Raw genomic sequence first — 20,965 nt, 5'->3', positions numbered from 1 at the left:
TTATTTAGATTAACTTTGTAACACAAACGTGTAATACATTACTCAGCAAATATAATTATTTATATGTGCATAATTTTGATTCTGCAGAAAGTACATTGAGATCAGTAGCAATTCCACGTTAAATATTATTTATTTGAGCTCCGTGGTACTTCGCTTGCCGACTGTGAGACAGAAATGGGTTTGACTTTCAGAAAGCAGAAATTCGGAAATCAAATTTCTTCAAGTTACTAAAAAAAAAATTGCTTAGTTTGGAAATTGAAGCCTACAAATGCATATTTCCATGAACTTTGACATCCACATTAACCACTGCTTTCAGTATAGCCTTATTGATCATATCAGACAAAGAAATTGCAATTTGTTCTCATGTTTTAGTGTTCTTTAATTTTGATCTGGTTTTCGTCACTACGTTTCACCCACCAAATGAGAAAAGAAAAACAAAGGGGAGAAAAAAGAGGGCAGGAAAGTGAGAAACTAAGGAACAAAAGGAGATAAAGGAAGAATAAATAATGTTGATAAAAATAGTTGATAATAATTCTTTTCAGAACTTTGAAATTTGAAGAAAGAAAATAGATTTAATTTTAATATGGAAAACACTTTATTTCTTGACCAGCTCTACTTATTATTCAGAGAAAGCAAGACCATCCCTACCTATGGAGATTTTAGTGAGGCAAAGTACATGAAAAATATTATAAAGGAAAAATCAAGACAGGATTTACTGACAGCCTAGATGTCAAAAATGTAATGGTCGCACTGTCAAATGTCACATCTACACCCTGCATAAATAGGAGGAAATTAGAATGCTTGACTTTTAATAAAAGGGATATAAAGGATAAGGATCAATATTTGTTTTGAGCTCTAAGGTACAGTACCCACCGTAAAGCTAGTAAAAAACCTTATTCATAATTGAAGTTACTAGAAAAAGGGACAATTAATTAAAATGTTATGCAATTATTGTACTGTGCATAATACAGCACAATTGCAGAGCAGCTGTGATTTTAAATAAAACATTAGTGATGATGGACTCCTTTCACATAGGTTAAGCAAGCACTTAAAAATACAATAGGTGTTTTACTATGCAAAGTAAGAAACTTCTGTGTTATTACCATACCTTATCTTTGCGCATTAAGAACAGGAGATCTTCGGCAGAGATGACTCGAGCTCCTCTCAGCTGAGAAACTTCAGCTGCTTGCTGCAACTAAAATAAATCAATAAGTTAGAATGGCTGTTTGTGTGTTAAAAAATTTCTTCACTACGGTTTGTTCTAAATAAGTTCAGATAATATTTTGCACGGTTGTGCATAGCAAAATACGAGCTACGCACTAAAACACAACTGGGACTCTCAAAGGTGTCACTCACTTGTCTCTTGTTTGCCAAGAAATGAATAACAATTTCACAAAAAGACTAAAAGACTTTTGACAAATCTCAAGCAAAAGCTTTTTTTGTTTATGTTTAAAATGATTGCTTTTAAAAAGCACTATAGGCCTTTTTTCCTCTCCTTGCACCACATTAGCCCAGAAAAAGCATATATAATTCTCTCAGGCAATGTAAAAATGCCAAATTCTTGCCATAGCACTTTATATGCAACAGTGGAAGGGTGGCCGATCCCTCGCACGATTTTTTAGAATAACAAATAATAATTTTAAACAGCTTACCTAAGTATTTTTTGAAAGAAACTCTATCTGTACTTGACTTACCATTAGTACAAACCAGATTCACATGAAGACTTTTTTTAGGCAAAAATCTTATTTCATTTGGGAGAAAGAAAATTAATTTATAGGAAACAACGATTGTATTAATAAAGTAAATGCAAAAGCCTTATTGAGCAGATGAGGCTATTCAGATATGAAATAGAAAAAGATAGGATTGAGCAATGAATGCCACAAAAATTGCTAAAAGGTGGCCAAAGGAGTGTAAGGTAAAGAATGACCTTCAGCTCCATCACAGCGGCTCCTCTACAGGCCCCAGATTCCTCAAACTGAGCTGTAAAGAGCAAAAACCTCTTTGTAAGGGACTAAGCACATCAGCCTTGGATTCAGCATTAGTAAGTGCAGAAAATCAGACCAGTTTATATCAAAACTGGTACAAGATGAGAAACCAAACTTGCACAAGCTGGTGCTTATCAAAGTACTGGGCCAAGGAGGCCCAGCCCAAATGCACAAGAGAAGTCTACAGGATTTTCTCCTTTCATCTCACCAGCCTTTGACTCCGGCTTAAGATGATGCTGGTGTAGAGCACCTGGGATAGAAAGTATTGCATGGAATACACCTTGTCCTCTAAATTCTAAAACACTGTCCGAAAGACAAGGTTTAATCATAGTTTCTTTGCTCGTATCCTCATTAACCATCTGATGGATGAACTGATAGTGAGCACAGTTCTCAAAAGGAGAGACAACTTTAAAAATTCTTGATATTAAAACTCATACACACCTGTAACATGATGAATAAACAAAAATGTAATTTATTTTCGAATATCTCTATATTCTTCTTTCAGAAATGCATTAATGCACCTGAAAATAATTTAAAGAAATCCTATCCTTCATGCTCACACTAGCAATGGTTTCACTCAGTATCACTGGCTGAATAAGTATATTATTAATCTGAGCTCCCATGCTGCTATGTCTTGAAATAGGCCTATTCAGAAGTTAAAAAGATCAACAAAAACAGTAGCTGTTTCTAATATCCAAAGGAGGAGAAGGGGAGGGAAAAGATTTTCATTTTGGCAAGTGTTCAGTGGGCAAAAGATTCAGTCCATAAATCATAATACTGGACTGCATTAATTTTTTTCCACACTAATCACATGCATACAAAACGTTAACTGTATCTCGTATGCACAACAAAAAACATACTGCGTGAAGAGTTTCAGGTTTTCCCCTTGAAACCCTCTCTTGGCCCTTGCAGTCACAGAGACCAGAGAGATTTCAGGAATTCAGAAGTCACAGTAATATAATCTTACTTGAAAAATGTAAGAATGTGAAAAATGATAGTCCTGTTTTTTGGCATAAGCAACACTGTTTCTTATTCTGATTAGTTTGAGGGCACACAAGCTACTTATATTTCTAACATAAAATATAAAGAGCTGCGTAAAAAGAAATTTACCAAGAATGAGCCAATATGCATCTCTGGTGTAAATCTGTTGCAGTTAATGGATTTATGCCAAGGCTGATTTTGGGCCCACTAAGCTTAAAAGTGTTACAAAATCTGACCTTGGCATGGTGATAACACAACACAGCTTTTCCAAACATCATCTAAAACAATGGCAGAAATATCCGATGTGAAAGCCTACTCTAATTCCCTAACACATATAGGAACATAACAATAATCTCTAAGGTCCCTTCCAACCCAAACTATTCTATGGTTCTATAAAACATTAATTTTCTTATAATAAAATTCAGATATGTTAATTTCTGCGTGTAGCTGAAATACCTTATTTTTCCAAATGATAAACACATGACAACATCATTTAAAGCAAAGATTGTGTGCAAGCTGCTTGCAGAAACCCTTCAACGAATATAGGGTAAGGAGAGGAGGCCAAATTCTCATCCCATTTGCATCTAAGTAAATCCTGAATAACACTGTTTACTTTAATGGAGTTATTCTGGGCTAAACACAAGATCAAAATCTTGAATAATATTCTCAGTTTTTACCAAAACAATGAAAACTTTATTCTCATATTGCCTTGACTTTTGCATCTATTTTATTTTAAGGAATGAACACACAGCGTTTAATTTCTTTGGCTTCAAGAAAGCAAAATACGAAAATAATTACTTCCTGTACAGTTATAAAATATGGATTATTTATCCAAACAGACCATAATGAGTTCTGCATTGGTACACATATTTACCTGGGAAACCAGGATATGCTCAGGTAAATATGTATCCAGGCAATTAAAAAAAAATTACGTACCACACAGCCAAGGTTGGGGGGAAGATGTATTTATACTTTTAACACACACATAATTGACTCATTCAAACCACAACATGAGTGCTTTGCTATAATTAGTATTCTAACAAACTGTCTTATTTGACTGTCCCAGAATTGCCATTAATATGCAATAAGTCTCGATCCCTTAATTTCCGGAGCTGAAGGCCTTGTTGAGTCATTACCGCCGCCGTGTTACATGATGAAGGGGGACTTCAGGAAGCCAGACCAAAGAAACGATCCATCTCCGAGCACCCGAGCATTTATCATTCCAGAAAAGCCATTTTCAGCTACGCAGCCTCAAGTCAGGAGGCTTTTCACCTTTCGCTGCAGTGGAAGTACGGGGGAGGTTTACAGCATGTCTACTGCCCATGACTCCAGAAGAATATAAACGATATAAATGCTGCAATAACTTTTCATATAGGGGGTTATTATACGGTAACAGTGGAGATATGGCAAGAATTTCCCAGCATCTCCCTTCTCAAAGCCTCCGCTATATTCAGTGCCAGTCACAGAATCTGGGGCAGCAGCAGATCCAACGTACTCACTGCCTTTCTGTAACTTTTTTAATGATTAAAATTAGCCCACGTTACAAAATATTTTGGTCTGGATTATCCTGAGAACAGCAAACAATCCAAATTACTTAGTTTCTTAAAGAAAAACAGGCTAAACCGGCAAACAATATTTGAGGCATTGGAGCTTGAATAATTTTTAATTTTAGCCAAATTTTGAACGCCTGAAAGTGAAGTTTAAATAACGGAAGTGTTGAAATGACTTTAACTATAGCAGCGCAAATAGCTCTGTTAATAATTAGGAGTTTATGAAAAATAAGTGTACTTTACAATTTTTCACATTACAAAGAAGGTAGTATATACAGTAACTATATTTTAAAGTCTAACAAGAAATGGCTGGGGAATAATATTTTAAAATGTAATCACTGGTTTAATGACTTTATGAAGTTAAGTTTCTTGGCAGGATGAACTCAAGTATGTTAACAGTCACCTTACGGCTATTTTCTTTTTGCAACTTCTGCAAATTATAGATTTGTTGAAAGGAGTATTCATTCTCCTGTGACAGAAGCACAGTTACTTCAATGGTACTGTCTGCCTTTTTCTTTCATGATTATTTTTTCTTCCACTACCTCCAAAATCAACAATCACGGATACTTCTACAAAAACGTCTTGACGGACACACAGACAAAAAGCTGGAAAACAAACATACCGTGTTGTGACATAATCCTTCCAGTTAAACTGCAGGACGGAGTCAAAATGGTAATGTTTGCATGCCTTGAAACTGCTGGGAGCCAAGAATAATGCCTCAGAAGCTATGATTTTGTTTTCATTATAGAGGAAAATTAGATCATAGTTCACCTGGCCAATTTTTTTTCTGAGGCAGGAAGGTTGTTTTGTTATTAAATATGCAGAAAAATGTCCTGGTTTTTCATCTTTTCTAGATGAAAAGTATGCGACCATAAAAATACCAAAAGAATATTCTGAATTTAGATATACTGCTGTAAATGGATTCTAAACAAAGCATCTCAATACTTTTTTGAAAGCAATTAAACTTTGTTTTTCACTTAAATCTTTCCACATTATATCTCACGTTCTACTAATTCTGACACCTGAGCTTCAAATCCCAACATACATGGGAAAAACAGAGTTTGTTTCCACTAATCAGCACAAGAATGTGCCGCACACAGTGAGCACATCCTGGGAGGAGAATTACGTTACAGAATCCATCAGAGCACTGAAATGGGTAATGATTTAGGATGACTACACAAGGGTTAAACGGCATGACTAAATTGTCACAAGCTGTCTAAAACATCAAACTTCCATCTGCGGACTGAAAGACAAACAATTTTCTTGTTATTAGGTGTCTGTTTTCAAACTTAAGTATTGTTTACCGAAGACTATTTAATGTACCACCAGGTGATTATGTGTGACCTTGAGAAGATAAAGCCCTCTGTCCCAATTTCAGGTTTTAGAGAAGCACCTTCTTGCTTCAAAAATACTGAATTTGAGTTCACACAGATCATGAGAATAAGAAAACATCAGTTTGCATCCCATGGTCCTTGGTTTTTACTGAGAACTTGCTTTCAATTACATAATTTGCTGTATTTCTTTCTTAAAAAATATATATAAATAAAATAAAAATTACTCTTGGTCTCTGAAGCAAGATCAATGGCTTAATGTTGTCTTTGAGCAGGTGGCAACAGTTTTTGGTTTCCTCAGTTCATCCAGCCCGAAGAGCTGGATCTGGAAGCAGAGTCTGCAGTCAGTTACTAGTAGCTGGAGAAGAACTATCCCAAGAGTATCCCCAGCAATTAGCAGGTTACACAAGGTCCCTTTACCTTTGAAAGCATAAAGAGCATGTCTACAGGTTCAATACACAATGATGGCTTTGACATCAAAGCAGCTGGTATAAATTGAAGAAGTCAGATTCTTCTAATACAGGAGAAAACAGCCACTTCCACAGCTGCCTTCAGACTGAGTTTGTGTGAAAGCCCGTCCTACGAACTTCAATAAACAGATCTACATCTTAGCCTGCACGTTTTTGAACCACACCACTGTTATCAAAGACCTCTACAGATTAGTACGATGATGAAAAGGTATCTTGTTATCATTCCCATTGGTTCAAATTGAACATTTAATATAATTTTGGACGCCATCATCTCTCCTCATTCTACTGACAACCCACATACCTCTTTTGTTTATAGAAAAGGTTGCAGAGTTATTTTGGGTTTTGTTTTTTGTTTGTTAGTAACAGAGTCAGTATAATCCAAGTAGAAGAAATGCAAAAAAAAAAAAAAAAAGAAGAAAGTACATACCTATAAGGAGAGAAAATAGCAAGAGCAGCACATCCTGCAGCTTGCTTGAGTTGATATTCTTAATGTTATCAACAAGATCCTTCTAAACATGTAAAAGAAAGAAAGAAAAAAAAGCCAGAAATCTACACAGTCTTTAGAAAATGACATGGACTCAGCCTGTGTAATGGAATGAGCTAACAGGTAAATGCACTGAGCTCCTGCAGCTCACCTCTGGTGTACCTATCATTGCAACCTGCTGGAAATCATAGAATCATTTTGGTTGGAAGGGACTCTTAAAATTGTCAAGTCCAATCATAGACCAACGTCATAAAATTGAATACTAAACAACTCTGAGTTAAAGCATGGACCACTTCTTCTCAATGAAATGTGTGAATACAACATCAGGAGAGGGTGGACTGTATTCAGCCACCCAGGACAACTTCAGGCTGTACCCTACAAGGCATCTCAGAGCAGCAGATTCCCAAAGCACGGTGGCACATGGGGTTATTCTGCCACAGATGCGGACACTTATGTCCAGATCTGACTTATGTCCATCTGATCCTCAAGTTCATCAAGCTCCTGCTGGATTGAAGCCATTTGTCAGCCATCCTCCCATTTCATATTATCAACCAAGTTTTTGCCCATACCTGTATTACCCACCCAGGTTGGTGATGAAGACATAGGAACCTCATTACTCTTTACTAATGTCTATAAGAATTAATTGTTGCTCCATACGAGAAGGGAAGGGGGAAAATAGGTGAAAACCTTTTTCTCCTGTGTAAAATAATTCAGTTTTCACAGTGGATTCTGCACGTTATTCAGGTCATTGGATGTGGTGTAGCAACTCCTGCAGTTCAGTAGGCGCAGCAGTCCCACCACGAACTGGGATTAAGGAAAGTTGAATCCCTGTCCTCCCTGTTTTTGATATTTAGAAGACATAAACCATAGCTGAGACTCACATTTGTTGACACTCTAATCCATTCTTGTTTAAATTATGAACAGGAAAAAATATTAGAAAAATGGCACCTTATTTCCAAAGCCTAGGTTCTGCTGCTGAAAGTGAAGATTTACATCTTTTAGACACTGAATGATTTTTTTAAATTATATTGAGTAGATCAAACACAGAAAACAAATTTACAAGTAAATGACAAAATTAATACTGCTATTTTATAAAAAAATTACCTTTAAAAGAAAGTCTGCTTTTTTAAAGTGTTCTTTATCAATAATTTGAGCTCAGCTTCTTAAATTAGAGCTTGCTCTTGCATTTTCTGTCACACAGGGAAAATAATTTAACCCAGTTATGACTAATAACTACATTTCAACTTCAGCTTCAGGCACGACTTTTTCCTATTTTTCCTTCTTTCCATTTTAATTCCAAAAGCAACATTTTGGATCAACACTTTGTACCTGTAGGGAGGTTCTCCTCCCCCTCTACTCTGCCCTGGTGAGGCCACATCTGGAGTTACTGCATCTAGTTCTGGGCTCCCCAGCTTAAGAAGAACAAGGAATTACTGGAGGGAGTTCAGCAGCGGGATATGGAGATGATGAAGGGTCTGGAGCATCTTTCTTATGAGGAGACACTGAGAGAGCTGGGTCTGTTCAGCCTGGAGAAGAGAAGCTGAGAGGGGATCTCATCAGTGTTTATAAATATCTCAAGGTGGGTGTCAAGAGGATGGACCAGACTCTGTTCAGTGGTGCCCAATGACAGGATGAGGGGCAATGGGCACAGACTGAAATACAGGAGGTTCCATCTGAATATGAGGAGAAACTTCTTTCCTCTGAGGTGCCAGAGCCCTGGAACAGGCTGCCCAGAGAGGCTGTGGAGTCTCCTTCTCTGGAGACATTCAAACCCACCTGGACACATTCCTGTGTGATCTGCTCTGGTGAACCTGCTTTAGCAGGTGGGTTGGACTGGATGACCTCCAGAGGTCCCTTCCAACCACAACCAGTCTGTGATTCTGTGATTCTTCTACTCTCCATGAAATAAAAGAACTCCCATTGCACACCTGCGATTTATTACATGTAATACTGACCAAACAAAGTGAAATTATGCCAACAATGTTAAAACTATGAAGTCTCTAAGTGCAGAAAAGTATTCAGGCTCTTTCAATTCAGTTTTATTATAGCCAAATTATTCAGTGACTTCACAGACTTTGTTAATTCAAGAACTGGTGAGAGAACACCACTGCTGATCCTCTCTCCCACTGCTGGTGATGATAATAGCAGCAAGAAAACAAACTTGGAAACTTCTACTCTAGTTATTGTTATTACAAGTAAGAAAAATAAGCAAACAATGGATTAGTGTTCTCTAGAATGAGCCAGAGACTGTGAAAAAAAGCTTTGTGAAGTGTGAACTTTGTAGATATGAAAGACTCATTAGCCGATATGAAAACGAAAATTTCTCATGGCCAAAAGCGCTCCAACCGCTGCACACATTTCTGTTTCTGAAGAAGGTGAGAGTATTGACTGTCCATGTCCTAGGATTGTCTGGATGTTCTAGATGCTGAGGTAAATGGCGCCATCCCACTGTAAAACACTGGGAGCAAATTTTCCTTGTATCTTAACTAAATAAATGCTGGATTTTTGGAGGAAATTATAATAAAATTAACTTGATTTTGATTGAAACATTCACAATGAGCTGTTTCATTTTTACAGCAGTAGTACTATAGCCATTCCAAGCTGAGAATCTCAACTGTATTACTACCATCTAAGTTACATGCTCTGAATGCCTTTTTGGTACTAAAAGTTACTTTAAAAAATAAGAACGTGCAATCTTTTCAGCAATAAATGCATTCACTTTTGCTTTAGTACAACAAATTAAAAGTAACTAAAATTTTCCCTTCTTAAGAATTGAAGATAATATTGTTTTCAGATACTTAGTCTATTGACTGAGATTTATTTCCTCTCCATCAATTATTTCTATTTCTTTTCTTTCTCCAATATTACTATGGCATGGAAACCAGCAGAGGTTCCATTATACCACAGCTTTCTGTCCTTTGGTTATAAATCCCAGAAGAAACCACCATTCAGGATTATTGTTTTGCATTTTCCAATGCTGCAAGCAGAAAGGAACTTGTTCTTTGTTGATTGAGAGACCATCTAATACAAACAGGATTCTTTCTCCCATTGCCATGGAGAGGAACATTTGTTTAAATCATGCACCCATACATTGGTCACACAAGAAAATAATCATTGCCTTATATTAGTTTCACCAGAACACTAAATAAATACTCTTCCTTTCCATATGACAGCAAATTGGAATCAGGCTTCACTTGTCATAGGGAAAATAAGACACATATTTACCTACTCAAAGCGCAGAGATAAAGTGGCTTTTAAAGCAAGCCTCAGGCTAATGAAAGAACTGCAAAGCAAGTGTTACTATGAAGAACTAGGCAACCATCAGTGCACTGAATACAGAGATGACAAAACCTTGATCCTCCGGCTGAACTGATTCCAAAGTCTTTAAAAAAAAAATCTTCAAACACCTCAATATGAAGGACAAATACACACTTTACAAAACTAAGCCCCACAAAGCAAGATATTGCTTTGAAAATTTAGATTAGGAGAAGAAAAAAGGGATTGAATTTCAATCAAAAATACAAAATGGCAACATTTTCCATTAGAAAGCTCTACAATTATTCATAGCCCTGAAGAGATACACCACTTGGAAAAAGTAAGTCAGTGGTGGAAGAGTCTGTAAGTTAAAATTTAACTGAAATTATTCACGACTGGTTTTTCTTATTATTTTTTATTCTTATCTGCTCAAACGTACATGTCGACCAAGCAGGAGCTTGTCAGTTTGCATGGCGACTACAACTAAATGCTACAGGATTGCTCAGATTAAACACTGAGACACAAACTACATGTGAATGACTACTGGCTAAAACAGTTTTGGAAGGCAGACAGGTCATCTGGGTGTCTTGGCTTAAGGTATTAATAAATTAATTATTATTGACTTGAGTAAGGCCTTTGACACAGTCTCCCACAGGATCCTCACAGCTTAACTGAGGGAGTGCGGTCTGGATGACCGGGTAGTGAGGTGGATGTGAACTGGCTGAAGGGAAGAAGATAGAAAGTTGTGGTCAATGGGGCAGAGTCCAGCTGGAGGTCTGGATCCAGTGCAGTGACTCAGGGCTCAGTACTGGGGCCGGTATTATTCAATATATTCATTAATGATTTGGATGAGGGACTAGAGTGTACTATCAGCAAATTGCTGATGACACTAAGCTGGGAGGAATGGCTGACACACCAGAAGGCTGTGCTGCCATCCAGAGACCTGGACAGGCTGGAGAGTTGGGTGAGGAAAAATTTAATTAATCATAACAAGGGAAAGTGTAGAGTCTTGCATCTGGGTAGAAACAACCCCAGGTTCCAGTATAAGTTGGGGAACGACCTATTAAAGAGCAGTGTAGAAGAAAGAGACCTGGAGGTCCTGGGACAGCAGGATGACCATGAGCCAGCACTGGGCCCTTGCGGCCAGGAAGGCCAATGGTACCTGGGGTGGGTTAGAAGGGTGGTGGTCAGTAGGTCAGAGAGGTTCTCCTGCCCCTCTACTCTGCCCTGGTGAGACCACACCTGGAATATTGTGTCCAGTTCTGGGCCCCTCAGTTCCAGAAGGACAGGGAACTGCTGGAGAGAGTCCAGCGCAGGGCAACAAAGATGATGAAGGGAGTGGAGGATCTCCCTTATGAGGAAAGGCTGAGGGAGCTGGGGCTCTTTAGCTTGGAGAAGAGGAGACTGAGGAGTGACCTCATTACTGTTTACAGATATGTAAAGGGTGAGTGTCAGGAGGATGGAGCCAGGCTCTTCTCGGTGACAACCAACGATGGGACAAGGGGTAATGGTTCAAACTGGAACACAAGAGGTTCCACTTAAATTTGAGAAGAAACTTCTTCTCAGTGAGGGTGTCAGAGCCTGGCCCAGGCTGCCCAGGGGGGTTGTGGAGTCTCCTTCTCTGCAGACATTCAAACCCGCCTGGACACCTTCCTGTGGAACCTCAGCTGGGTGTTCCTGCTCCATGGGGGGATTGCACTGGATGAGCTTTCGAGGTCCCTTCCAATCCTTGACATTCTGTGATTCTGTGTTTCTGTGAATTTAGTAATTAATAAATTAATACTGCCTGCAGAATTTTGACAGACAAATGTCACCTTATAAAATGTACCAAACTTATTAGTAGAAAAATAAAGCACTAAGGGAAAAAAAGGCGAAAAACATTTAGTATTAACGCTTTTTCAAACACAACATATGCATGGATTGTATATTACAACACCAGAGAAAATCTCAGTCTGTTCTGTCATCATTAATCTTGGGGAAAATAATCTGTCATTAGGGACAAGGTATACTTGGAATGTAATGAATAAGGGAGTTCTATGAAGTTTTCTTGTCTATCAAGAAATCTCTCTCAAGTTCATTTCAAAATGTCTTTGAAATCCTAAATCTGTAGCAACTTTCTTCAAAGAATCTTCTGATGCAAGTTAAAAATAGAGGGAAATTCATGAAAACAATAGTCACAGTTCAAGGTAGATCCATTTTCTTGTAAAAAAAAAGAGGAAAAAACTGTCCTAATTTTTGTATGCAGTGTCTGTTTTCTGTATTGTGTTTTTATTTATATGAACTATAATTCTCAGTTCTTCAAAAAATAGAAGGTAAATTGTACAGATGATAGCATGAAGATGAGAAATTTTTCCTTGGGAAGATGAAAGGAAGAAAAAAGAAGGGAGGTCTCACTAAGAGAAGGAAAAGAAAGCAACACGAAGGAGCATAAATGTAAAAGCTCAACAACAGATATTTGTGCCTGAAAAATGGTACTGATTTCCTAACTCTTATTTAATGTTCATTCTTTAATTAGCATTCATTTCCCAAGGACATAAGTTTGAAAAGGCTGTTTCATATTACTTTAGCACAAAGAGAAAGAATCACTTTTATGCCATGAAAAGGCTGGGGGAAAAAAATAAACATGCCTTTTGAACATAATTTCTTCTTTATTGCTACTGTAAAGTTATGAAATGAAATCTATTATTTCATTACAGTGGATCAAGCAACAGGAAGAGAAGGGAGTGTTTGAGTCACAACATCCCTGTAAGGATAAATTACTACACTTCCTCTTGCTAAAAGACAGTTTTAATGGACTGAAACTGCACAAATGGTTAAAATCAAAGTACCAGGAGGTAGGAAGATCTTCTTGCTCACATGAAAAAGCCATAAAATGTACACTGAAATTCTTAAAAGAAGTATTAGTAACAACAGGGGGAAAAAAGTAGCAACGTTTCTGCCAGAACTTCAATAGTATGAAAATTATTACATGTATTCAGATTCTCTCCAGAATTTGAAGATAGTTTAAAAATGATACAATAGCTTCTGGGCCTGTTTTGTTTTATGCTTTGCACTGGAGACGTTGAGATAATGTATTATGAAAACTTCAAAATTTATTTGCTATTACTACCAAACTTTTATTAGCCATAAGGGATTTCCCTTAGCTGTGCTTCAGTAATGTTTACTAGATCCTTCCAATTGAATGCAACTGCTGGAAAAGTTAAAGCATTTTATTTCTTAAGTATGTTCTTGGCATAAAAAAAAATGGGAGTGATTTAAACTATAATGAAAAGATAGGCTGTATTCTAAAATGATGGAATAGATAACTTGGCAACTGGTATACAGTCCACAATTGGGATATGAATGTGCAAATGCTGTGATCTTTTAATTTAAATTCACTTTAACTTGTGTTGAGATGCTCTGAAACAACCTTTAATGGAAAGAGTATGTTTTCTCCAAACTAGAATACACTAAAATATGAGGGCACTTCAGAGATAATTTGAACAACAATGGAAAATATCTTTGAATTTGTTCAGGAAAGTTAGTCCTAAACCTAAGAGCAGTATGGGAGAAGGCATTTCATTGGAAAAGCCATTCTGGAGGCAACAGAGACTGATTTTCTAGGCCTATTAGAGACTGGACTGACATCTCAAGACTGCAGGATGGATGACATGAAGAGGATGGGTATAAGCCATGAAGTTTTTTGAAGAAAAATGCAGAGAGGTTTTGACAGCAATAAAGAAAACATGATAGAAAAAGCTGCTTGCAGAAATTTCCAATATCAAAGATTTTCACGGTGTCCTACTAGTAATTTAGTCTATAGTCTACTTCCAAACTTTTAACACAGTCTATGAAAGCACTCATAAATAAAACCTTGTGGTGTCTCACAGAACTCCATCTTCAACACAAAATTTTAGGAGGCTATTTGTCCCTAACATATCTACAGAACCCAGACTTCACCTGCTGAATGTAGGAAACCAAGAAAATATGCCATGAGTCTCACCATTCATAGCGTATTCCTTATTCTTCTCTTGAAACTGAAGTTATTGTCTACCATTAGACTTCAACTGGCTATGGGGACATTTGGTCAAATTCAGTGAATTCATGAATACTTTAGCTACCAGTGACTCACAATTCAAACATGCACATTCTCAAAATGGTTATGAACCAGAAAGGCTTTGGCAGACAGTCAGCTGAGAGTCAATCAATAAACCATCAACTGAATGAGCAAGAAGTCTGATAAAAGAGAGGAAACAAGAGATTCACGTCAAGGGACGCAAATACTCGGGCTCTTGCAAAATCCTCTGGAAATGGGCAACAGGTCCAAGCTGTGGACCTATATTAATTCATTAGGAGAGGACAAATAATTTCCTCTGTCCTGAGGAGATCTTTGCTTTGGGAATTCAACTGTACAATCTTAAAATTAAATGCAACTCCTCTAAAACTGCTCACATGTTGAGTTACTAAGGCTGAGCACAAAGCCAGGATTTCCATTACTGGTACCATAGGAGTCAGAAAATAATGTCAGTGATGCCAGTGGGGAGGAGGAAAACTGGTGTTTCCACAATTTATCCTTTGGGAGACCAAATTTTTAGCACTACAGGTTCGATTTCAAGAGACATTGAAACATCACCAAAATCTTGGAGAGGATGGGCTCAGTGCAAAAAAGTGACTATGAAAAGAAGAATCTTAGTTTTCTCCAGGAAAAACATGCTGTAAACTGGCATCCGAGCACAGTGATTCTGACTACGGGAAAGGCTGAGCCTTAGCACAGTCACCAGGATTTGTATCTTTCGGCTTCTAAACAATGATTTCTTCAAGAGGAGACCTTGATATTTCTCCACGAGCACACAGTCTAAAGGGTCTGCAAAAGGGTATGTATTTCTCTAATTATTAGAGGTATTCTCTGCAGTGTTTATAGAAACAGGGGGAAGCCTACTTCTATGAACACTACAGCAAAAGGCTAAATTGCAATTGATGAAGTCCTAACAGAAAAAAAAAGCACGCCAAAAACCCAACAAAAAGGCATCAAATCACAAAAGGAAAAGTACCTTCAGTCCTCAAAAACAGTGGAGCACTTCCATTTTCATCATGCATTTATAAGAAAGTGATCTCAAATATCAGTCGCAAACTGATGACCATGTTTACCAAAAAAGACATGAGGAACATTAATACGGGTACCACAAACATAAAAATAAATCTGTTTTCTCGGACTGATAGAGTGGATCATGATTTTCTAAAAGACTTAGGGAAGGAGTGATCCAAAGTGATACGTAGACTGGATGAAAAAAGATCAAGGCTGGGTAAGATTTAAGAAACACTAATTATTGAGGGGATTTGGTAGGTCAGGAATGTAGAGGATACAATTACTAACAATAACAAATAAATAAGTCTCCATTAATACAGATCGCTCCCTTTTGGCATGTTTTTAAGGTTGAATTCTTTATTTTGGAAAAGCAAGGTTACCTGCATGAATTTTACATTTTTGTTCCCATGACAATGCTATCTGTTTTACAAATAGGTGAAATGAGAACAGAACAACTCCCTGCACAGGGCCAAGGACAGGACCAGGAGAAAAAATCACAGAATCCCAGAATGTCAGGGATTGGAAGGGACCTGGAAAGCTCATCCAGTCCAATCCCCCTGCCGGAGCAGGAACACCCAGATGAGGTTACACAGGAAGGCGTCCAGGCGAGTTATGAATGTCTCCCTCATCAACCAATTAGCAGCACACCCTCACTGTTAATGATTCTTCTCTACTGTAACAGAAAACACCGGCAAAATAATGCAGAAGTATATATTTAAACCAAACCAAACGTAAACCTCTTCTGCGGTTTAACTTCACTGTTTGGTATCTAAACTTGTATGCACTCCTAAGCAAAAAACTATATATATTTCCCAGCATCTAAAGCTGTGAAATGCAGAGGTGATTTAGCAGACATGCAAACCATAAAAACTGTACCCAACATATTTCTCTTCTAATTTAGAGTAAGTAGCCAAGCCTTATATCATACACAATCATAATTCTCAGTGACATTTAAAGCAAAAAGCAACAAAACATTTAAACTAAAAACCTGCGAACCTCCATAAAGCTTTATAAATAGTATCAGTCATTTTAATATAAAGCTAAGAGACAGTAGCATAAAGAATGCCAACACAGTCACTAGTTTGCAGTTTAGAACATGGACCTGCAGTATCATAATAGTAAATCCTTACATTCAGAAAAAAAAAGCACTTTTCAATCAGTGGGAATAGGATCTGCAGCACGAAGTAAAGACATATCATTAGAGACCAAGAAGTACTGGAATAAAGAACCACCAAAAGTAAAGTTTAAGTAGCTTTGCAAGTGAAATTAAGAAGCAAAGCAAAGGAGGCTTCAGAAGTAAAACAGAATGAAGAAAGATAAACTGTGCAGGATGAAATAGAGATGGAAAATCTAAACGTGGTTCCAAAACAGAATTTTCACTGAGCATTGAGAAGAACTGAGATTTTGAGCATAGGAGCAAAGGTACAACAACTCATGGAAGTGGTATATGGAAAGAACTTATATCTAATGTACTGAATAGAAGTAAAAAGCAAATATTTTAATGCACTCCAGTCATCAGCAGTGGATATCTCAGATGTGAATGAATTATAAACATAGCTGAATGTCTGCTGCCATTAATATTCAATAAACCAGGTAAGTTTTGGGAAGCTAAGGGGATCAAATTATTATAGGCTGCTGACTACAAATACTTGAAGAGCAACTCAAAAGATGATGGATCCAATATTTTCTTGGTGGTGTCAGATGATATAATGAGGAGTGACAGCCAGCAATTGCCATTCAGAAGGATCAAGTAGGTTGTTGGGAAAACCCCTCTCACAGGGAGGACAGAGCAGCCCTGCAGCAGGTGACGAGAAGGGGCTCTGAAAAATCCCTCCATGGAGCTTCCAGCACCTGAGCTGGGCAAAGCCATGGCAGACCAGACCTATTATAGGACAGTCCTCCCTGAGGTGGGTTGGAATAGATGTCTCCCAGGGTTTGTTTCCCTCCCCTCTGTATTTTATATATTCATAGAATCATATTATCACAGAATGTCCTGAGTTGGAAGGGACCAACAAGGGTCATGGAGTCCAACTCCTGTCCCTGCACAGGACAACCCCACAGTTCACACCGTGTGTCTGAGGACATTGTCCAGTCTCTTCTTGAACACTGTCAGGTGTGGGGCTGTGACACCTCCCTGGGGAGCCTGTTCCAGTGTCCAGCACCCTCTGGGGGAAGAACCTTTTCCTCATGTCCAACCTGAACCTCCCCTGGCACATCTTCCTGCCATTCCTTTGTGTTCTGTTGTTGGTTACCAGAGGGAAGAGTTCAATGCCTGCCCTTTCTCCTTCCCTTGTATTCTTTCGGAGTTTTTGAGTGAAGGAAATTGTTTACTTCTGTTTGCACAGGTATCATCACAACAGTCACCCTGCCCTCCATTTGGAATAGGGCCCCCTATCAATTGTTACACCAAAAATAAAATTCTTATCCAAAACAGTGTGTTAACAAAGTGGAAATGCCAAAGGCTGGTCCTGAGGTCTCCACCAAAGACAGAGAACACAGATGAGCCTCACCACATCTTTGAGATGCTGTTACAACAATCAGCTGAGAAAAGCAGCTCCCAATACCCGTCAATCACAAGAAAAATCCTGCAACAGCACAGATAATGAGGAGTAAAAGAAAGAACATCTGCTCCTTCACACCAGCAGTCCCACTGTGCACTGAACAAGACGTAGAACAAGATTAAATTTGCTGAGTCCTTCGGTAAGAACGAATAAATACATAAAAATAACGGTTCATTCGCAGCAAGTAGTCTAGGCTGATGAATGGCAGTTGTGTGTAAAATGAGTTATTGGGGGTTCTTTTGATAGAACTTGAATGAAAATCAGCTTCTATGATGGTGTAAGTATTCCCAGAGTAGTTTCCTTAACTATTTGCAGCCTTGGTTCATTCAGATAAATAGGCTGTGCTAATGTATGTTTGAGCTTCATTTAGGAAAAAATAGTTATTCATTACAGATGTGAGTATCTCTGCTCTGTGTACTTCACCACATACTGCAACTAATAATAAAATGCAGAGAGGTTGAGCTCATACCTCACAGTTAACTTTCTAATTTCATCTAGTTACGGTTTGTCTTCTTAAAGCCCTATAAACTAAATCCTAAAGCCCTAACACAAGTTGTTACCAAATAACTCCAGATTTGAGCCCTTTTTAATGGTTTCATGTAAACAGTGATTTAAAGTCCAGAGTTGCTATTGTTAATAAACTTAAGGTTGTTGGGAGTTTTCAGATAGTCTTTAGATGTATTTTCCTTTATTATATTTAGATATATTTACCTATATTATTACAAATGTAATAAACCATAGTATAGCAGCTAATGAATGAAATAATACATTTGTCTCATGAGAAGATGGCACCATAGAGAATGTTTCTGGTTTTTACAGACACTGGCAGTGAAACTGGTGGCAAAGACAGTGGAACTGAGACTGAGGTCCCTCACTCCAGGACAAGTGTCAGATGGTAGATAAACAGACAACACCACAAAATGCATATACTATAGTGCCCTTTCCTAATAGTCGCAAAGTACTTTACAAGGAAACTCAGTAATATTATGCCCATTTTTTCTAATTTAATAACTGAGACGCAGAAATAAAAAATAATTAATCTAAGGTCACATTACATTTTGATGATTCTGGGTCATCATCGCAGCACCTGACCCCTTCCCAAGTATGACCCACTGGACAATACTTATGACTTTTACCTGCTATTTGTCTTTGGAGACAAACCATACTTCAGCTGTCACCCTTCAGTCATCATCAATCTAATCAGCAGGATGGCAATCTGTGCAAATCATTCGTTAAAGTATTCTGTGATGTCCATTTTGTGTTGTCCTTTTGGTAAGTTTAGTGACACCTAATGTATGGTCAGTTGATGAGCCTGAATGTTTTATTAAACGATATTTAATGTCAGAAACTAGATATAAAAAATAATTTTATATAGTAATTCTCCCCCTATCTCATGGTGCATAGAAACATATATCTGGGTGCTTCCAATTTCTTTAACCTTTAGCCAGCTGTAGAAGTCCAGGCTTGCACAGTCAATGCGAACAAAGACAGGATCACCAAAAAAACAGAATTTGCATGTCCCGTGTCTCCAGGAAATGCATGATCCGTCATTATATTGGTTTAAGATGTACACCAAGTTGCTTAGCGAGTTTGCATTTATTCTCTTGAAGACTATATTCAACAAAATCAAAGCAAGGCTAAATGATTTTGTGATGGATGACATTCAGCCCAAACAAAAAGTTGAGTGTGGTAGCAATAACAGGAAATTCTTTGACACACATTATATCCAGACATAGGATCAAACAGTCCCTAGTTTGAAAATCTAGCTTAATTTGAGCGGATTTGTATCCTTAAAAGATCAGGACTTTTGCTAATTACGTAGAAAAAGTGTTGTATTCTATCAACTACAGGCTAAAGCAGTGGATCTGATCATGTTAGTAAAATTATCTTAGATATAAAATGACAAATCCCTCATATAAATATTAATAAGCAGCTTCTACTAATAGTGTGCATTAGCCATTCAGTGCATACAATGGTATTTCTGGCTTCAATACAGTCATGCATACATGAGTCCTAGAAATTAAACGTATTCATTCTCAGAATTTCCTTTTGCTCCCATTTCCAGTGTGCAAATGCCAAGTATTACAGTAAGTCTATAAATATTACTCTCATTTTCAGGCTTTACAGTTATGTCAGAAAGAGTTTCCTGCAATCCAGCAATGCCCTTGAACTCACACTGACCTGGTAGAAAGTGAATCCTTCGGGTCTCAGCAGAGCTAAACACTGAAATGTTTCCCTGCCCTGGTCTTCCAGTTTATATTTATTTCTCTGTATCTTTATTTCATGTGGGGTGTTATTTGCAGTAGATAGATTCTGCTCTAGTGCAAGGCCACTTTTTGTAACAGCAGTGCGTTGAAACAGCTATTTTATAATTGTATGTCATAATTTTAAGCGTGGCGTTCTCCCCGTGCACCTAAACCAGAATAATGATGCGCCACAGCTTACCTCTCAAGGAAAATAATCTAAACAGTGTTCATGTTGATGGGGGAACAGGTACTTAGAGCACTCTCCTTTCTAACTGTTTCACAAAACACCCTGGAAAAGATGAGCACAGCACTAATTATCAGTCGAGCCTAAGCCAGGATTGAGGTTTTTGGCAAGGAAGGGTGGGAAATGGGACCGTGTTCGCACCTCACTTCTTGCTCTTAAAATTTCTAGCAAGATTTCCACAAAACACAAATATTCATTTTCAAAAAGTCATCTGTGTTTTACAGTATTGTTTAAATTTTCTACTATTTCCTCCACACATCTCTTCCAGTAGCAACAATGCTGGCTGGTAAAACACGATCTCTATTAAAAACCGTTCTATACTCCTGCTTTTTGGATAAAATACAAAAAAAATCACAGCTATGTGTGACTTGATTCGTATGACAGCTTAATTTTAATATCCTTTCATGTTTATATATATATTTTTAATATACTCAAACTCTTTACCTTTCAAAATGTACTGCTGTTTTTAAAAGCAAATTTCTCTATAAATCCCTTTCTCACTTATGCTCATTTTTCTGTAATTAGCTTTTCTTTTATCATGTTCTATGACTAATTTCACACAAATTAAAAATGTTCAATTAAATTAGAAATAAGCAAACTAAGTAATTCATCCAATCTAAAAAGTTGCGTTTTTTTTTTTTTAACTTCACCTTTTCTTGCTTGTTTCTTGTTAAGAGGCTAGAAAAGAGATGTAGAGTAAATGCAAAATACTGTTGAGCTGAGAGCAGCGAGTAATTCATGACAGTAATACTCTCCTTGAACTACAAAATGGTCAAATGCTACTGTGAAAATA

General features: G+C 37.5%; 1 protein-coding gene across 1 annotated transcript in view; it reads right to left on the bottom strand.

Annotated features, from left to right (window-relative positions):
- Positions 1–20,965, bottom strand: part of SUPT3H (SPT3 homolog, SAGA and STAGA complex component) — a 281,071-nt gene that overhangs the window by 89,800 nt on the left and 170,306 nt on the right. The window contains 1 exon segment of the mRNA XM_065835220.2: positions 1,109–1,195. Within this exon segment, the coding sequence (XP_065691292.1) occupies positions 1,109–1,195 (87 nt within the window).

This window comes from Patagioenas fasciata, chromosome 3, assembly GCF_037038585.1.
Source record: "Patagioenas fasciata isolate bPatFas1 chromosome 3, bPatFas1.hap1, whole genome shotgun sequence".
Lineage (NCBI taxonomy): Eukaryota > Metazoa > Chordata > Aves > Columbiformes > Columbidae > Patagioenas > Patagioenas fasciata.
This window is presented reverse-complemented; position numbering and strand designations above follow the sequence as displayed.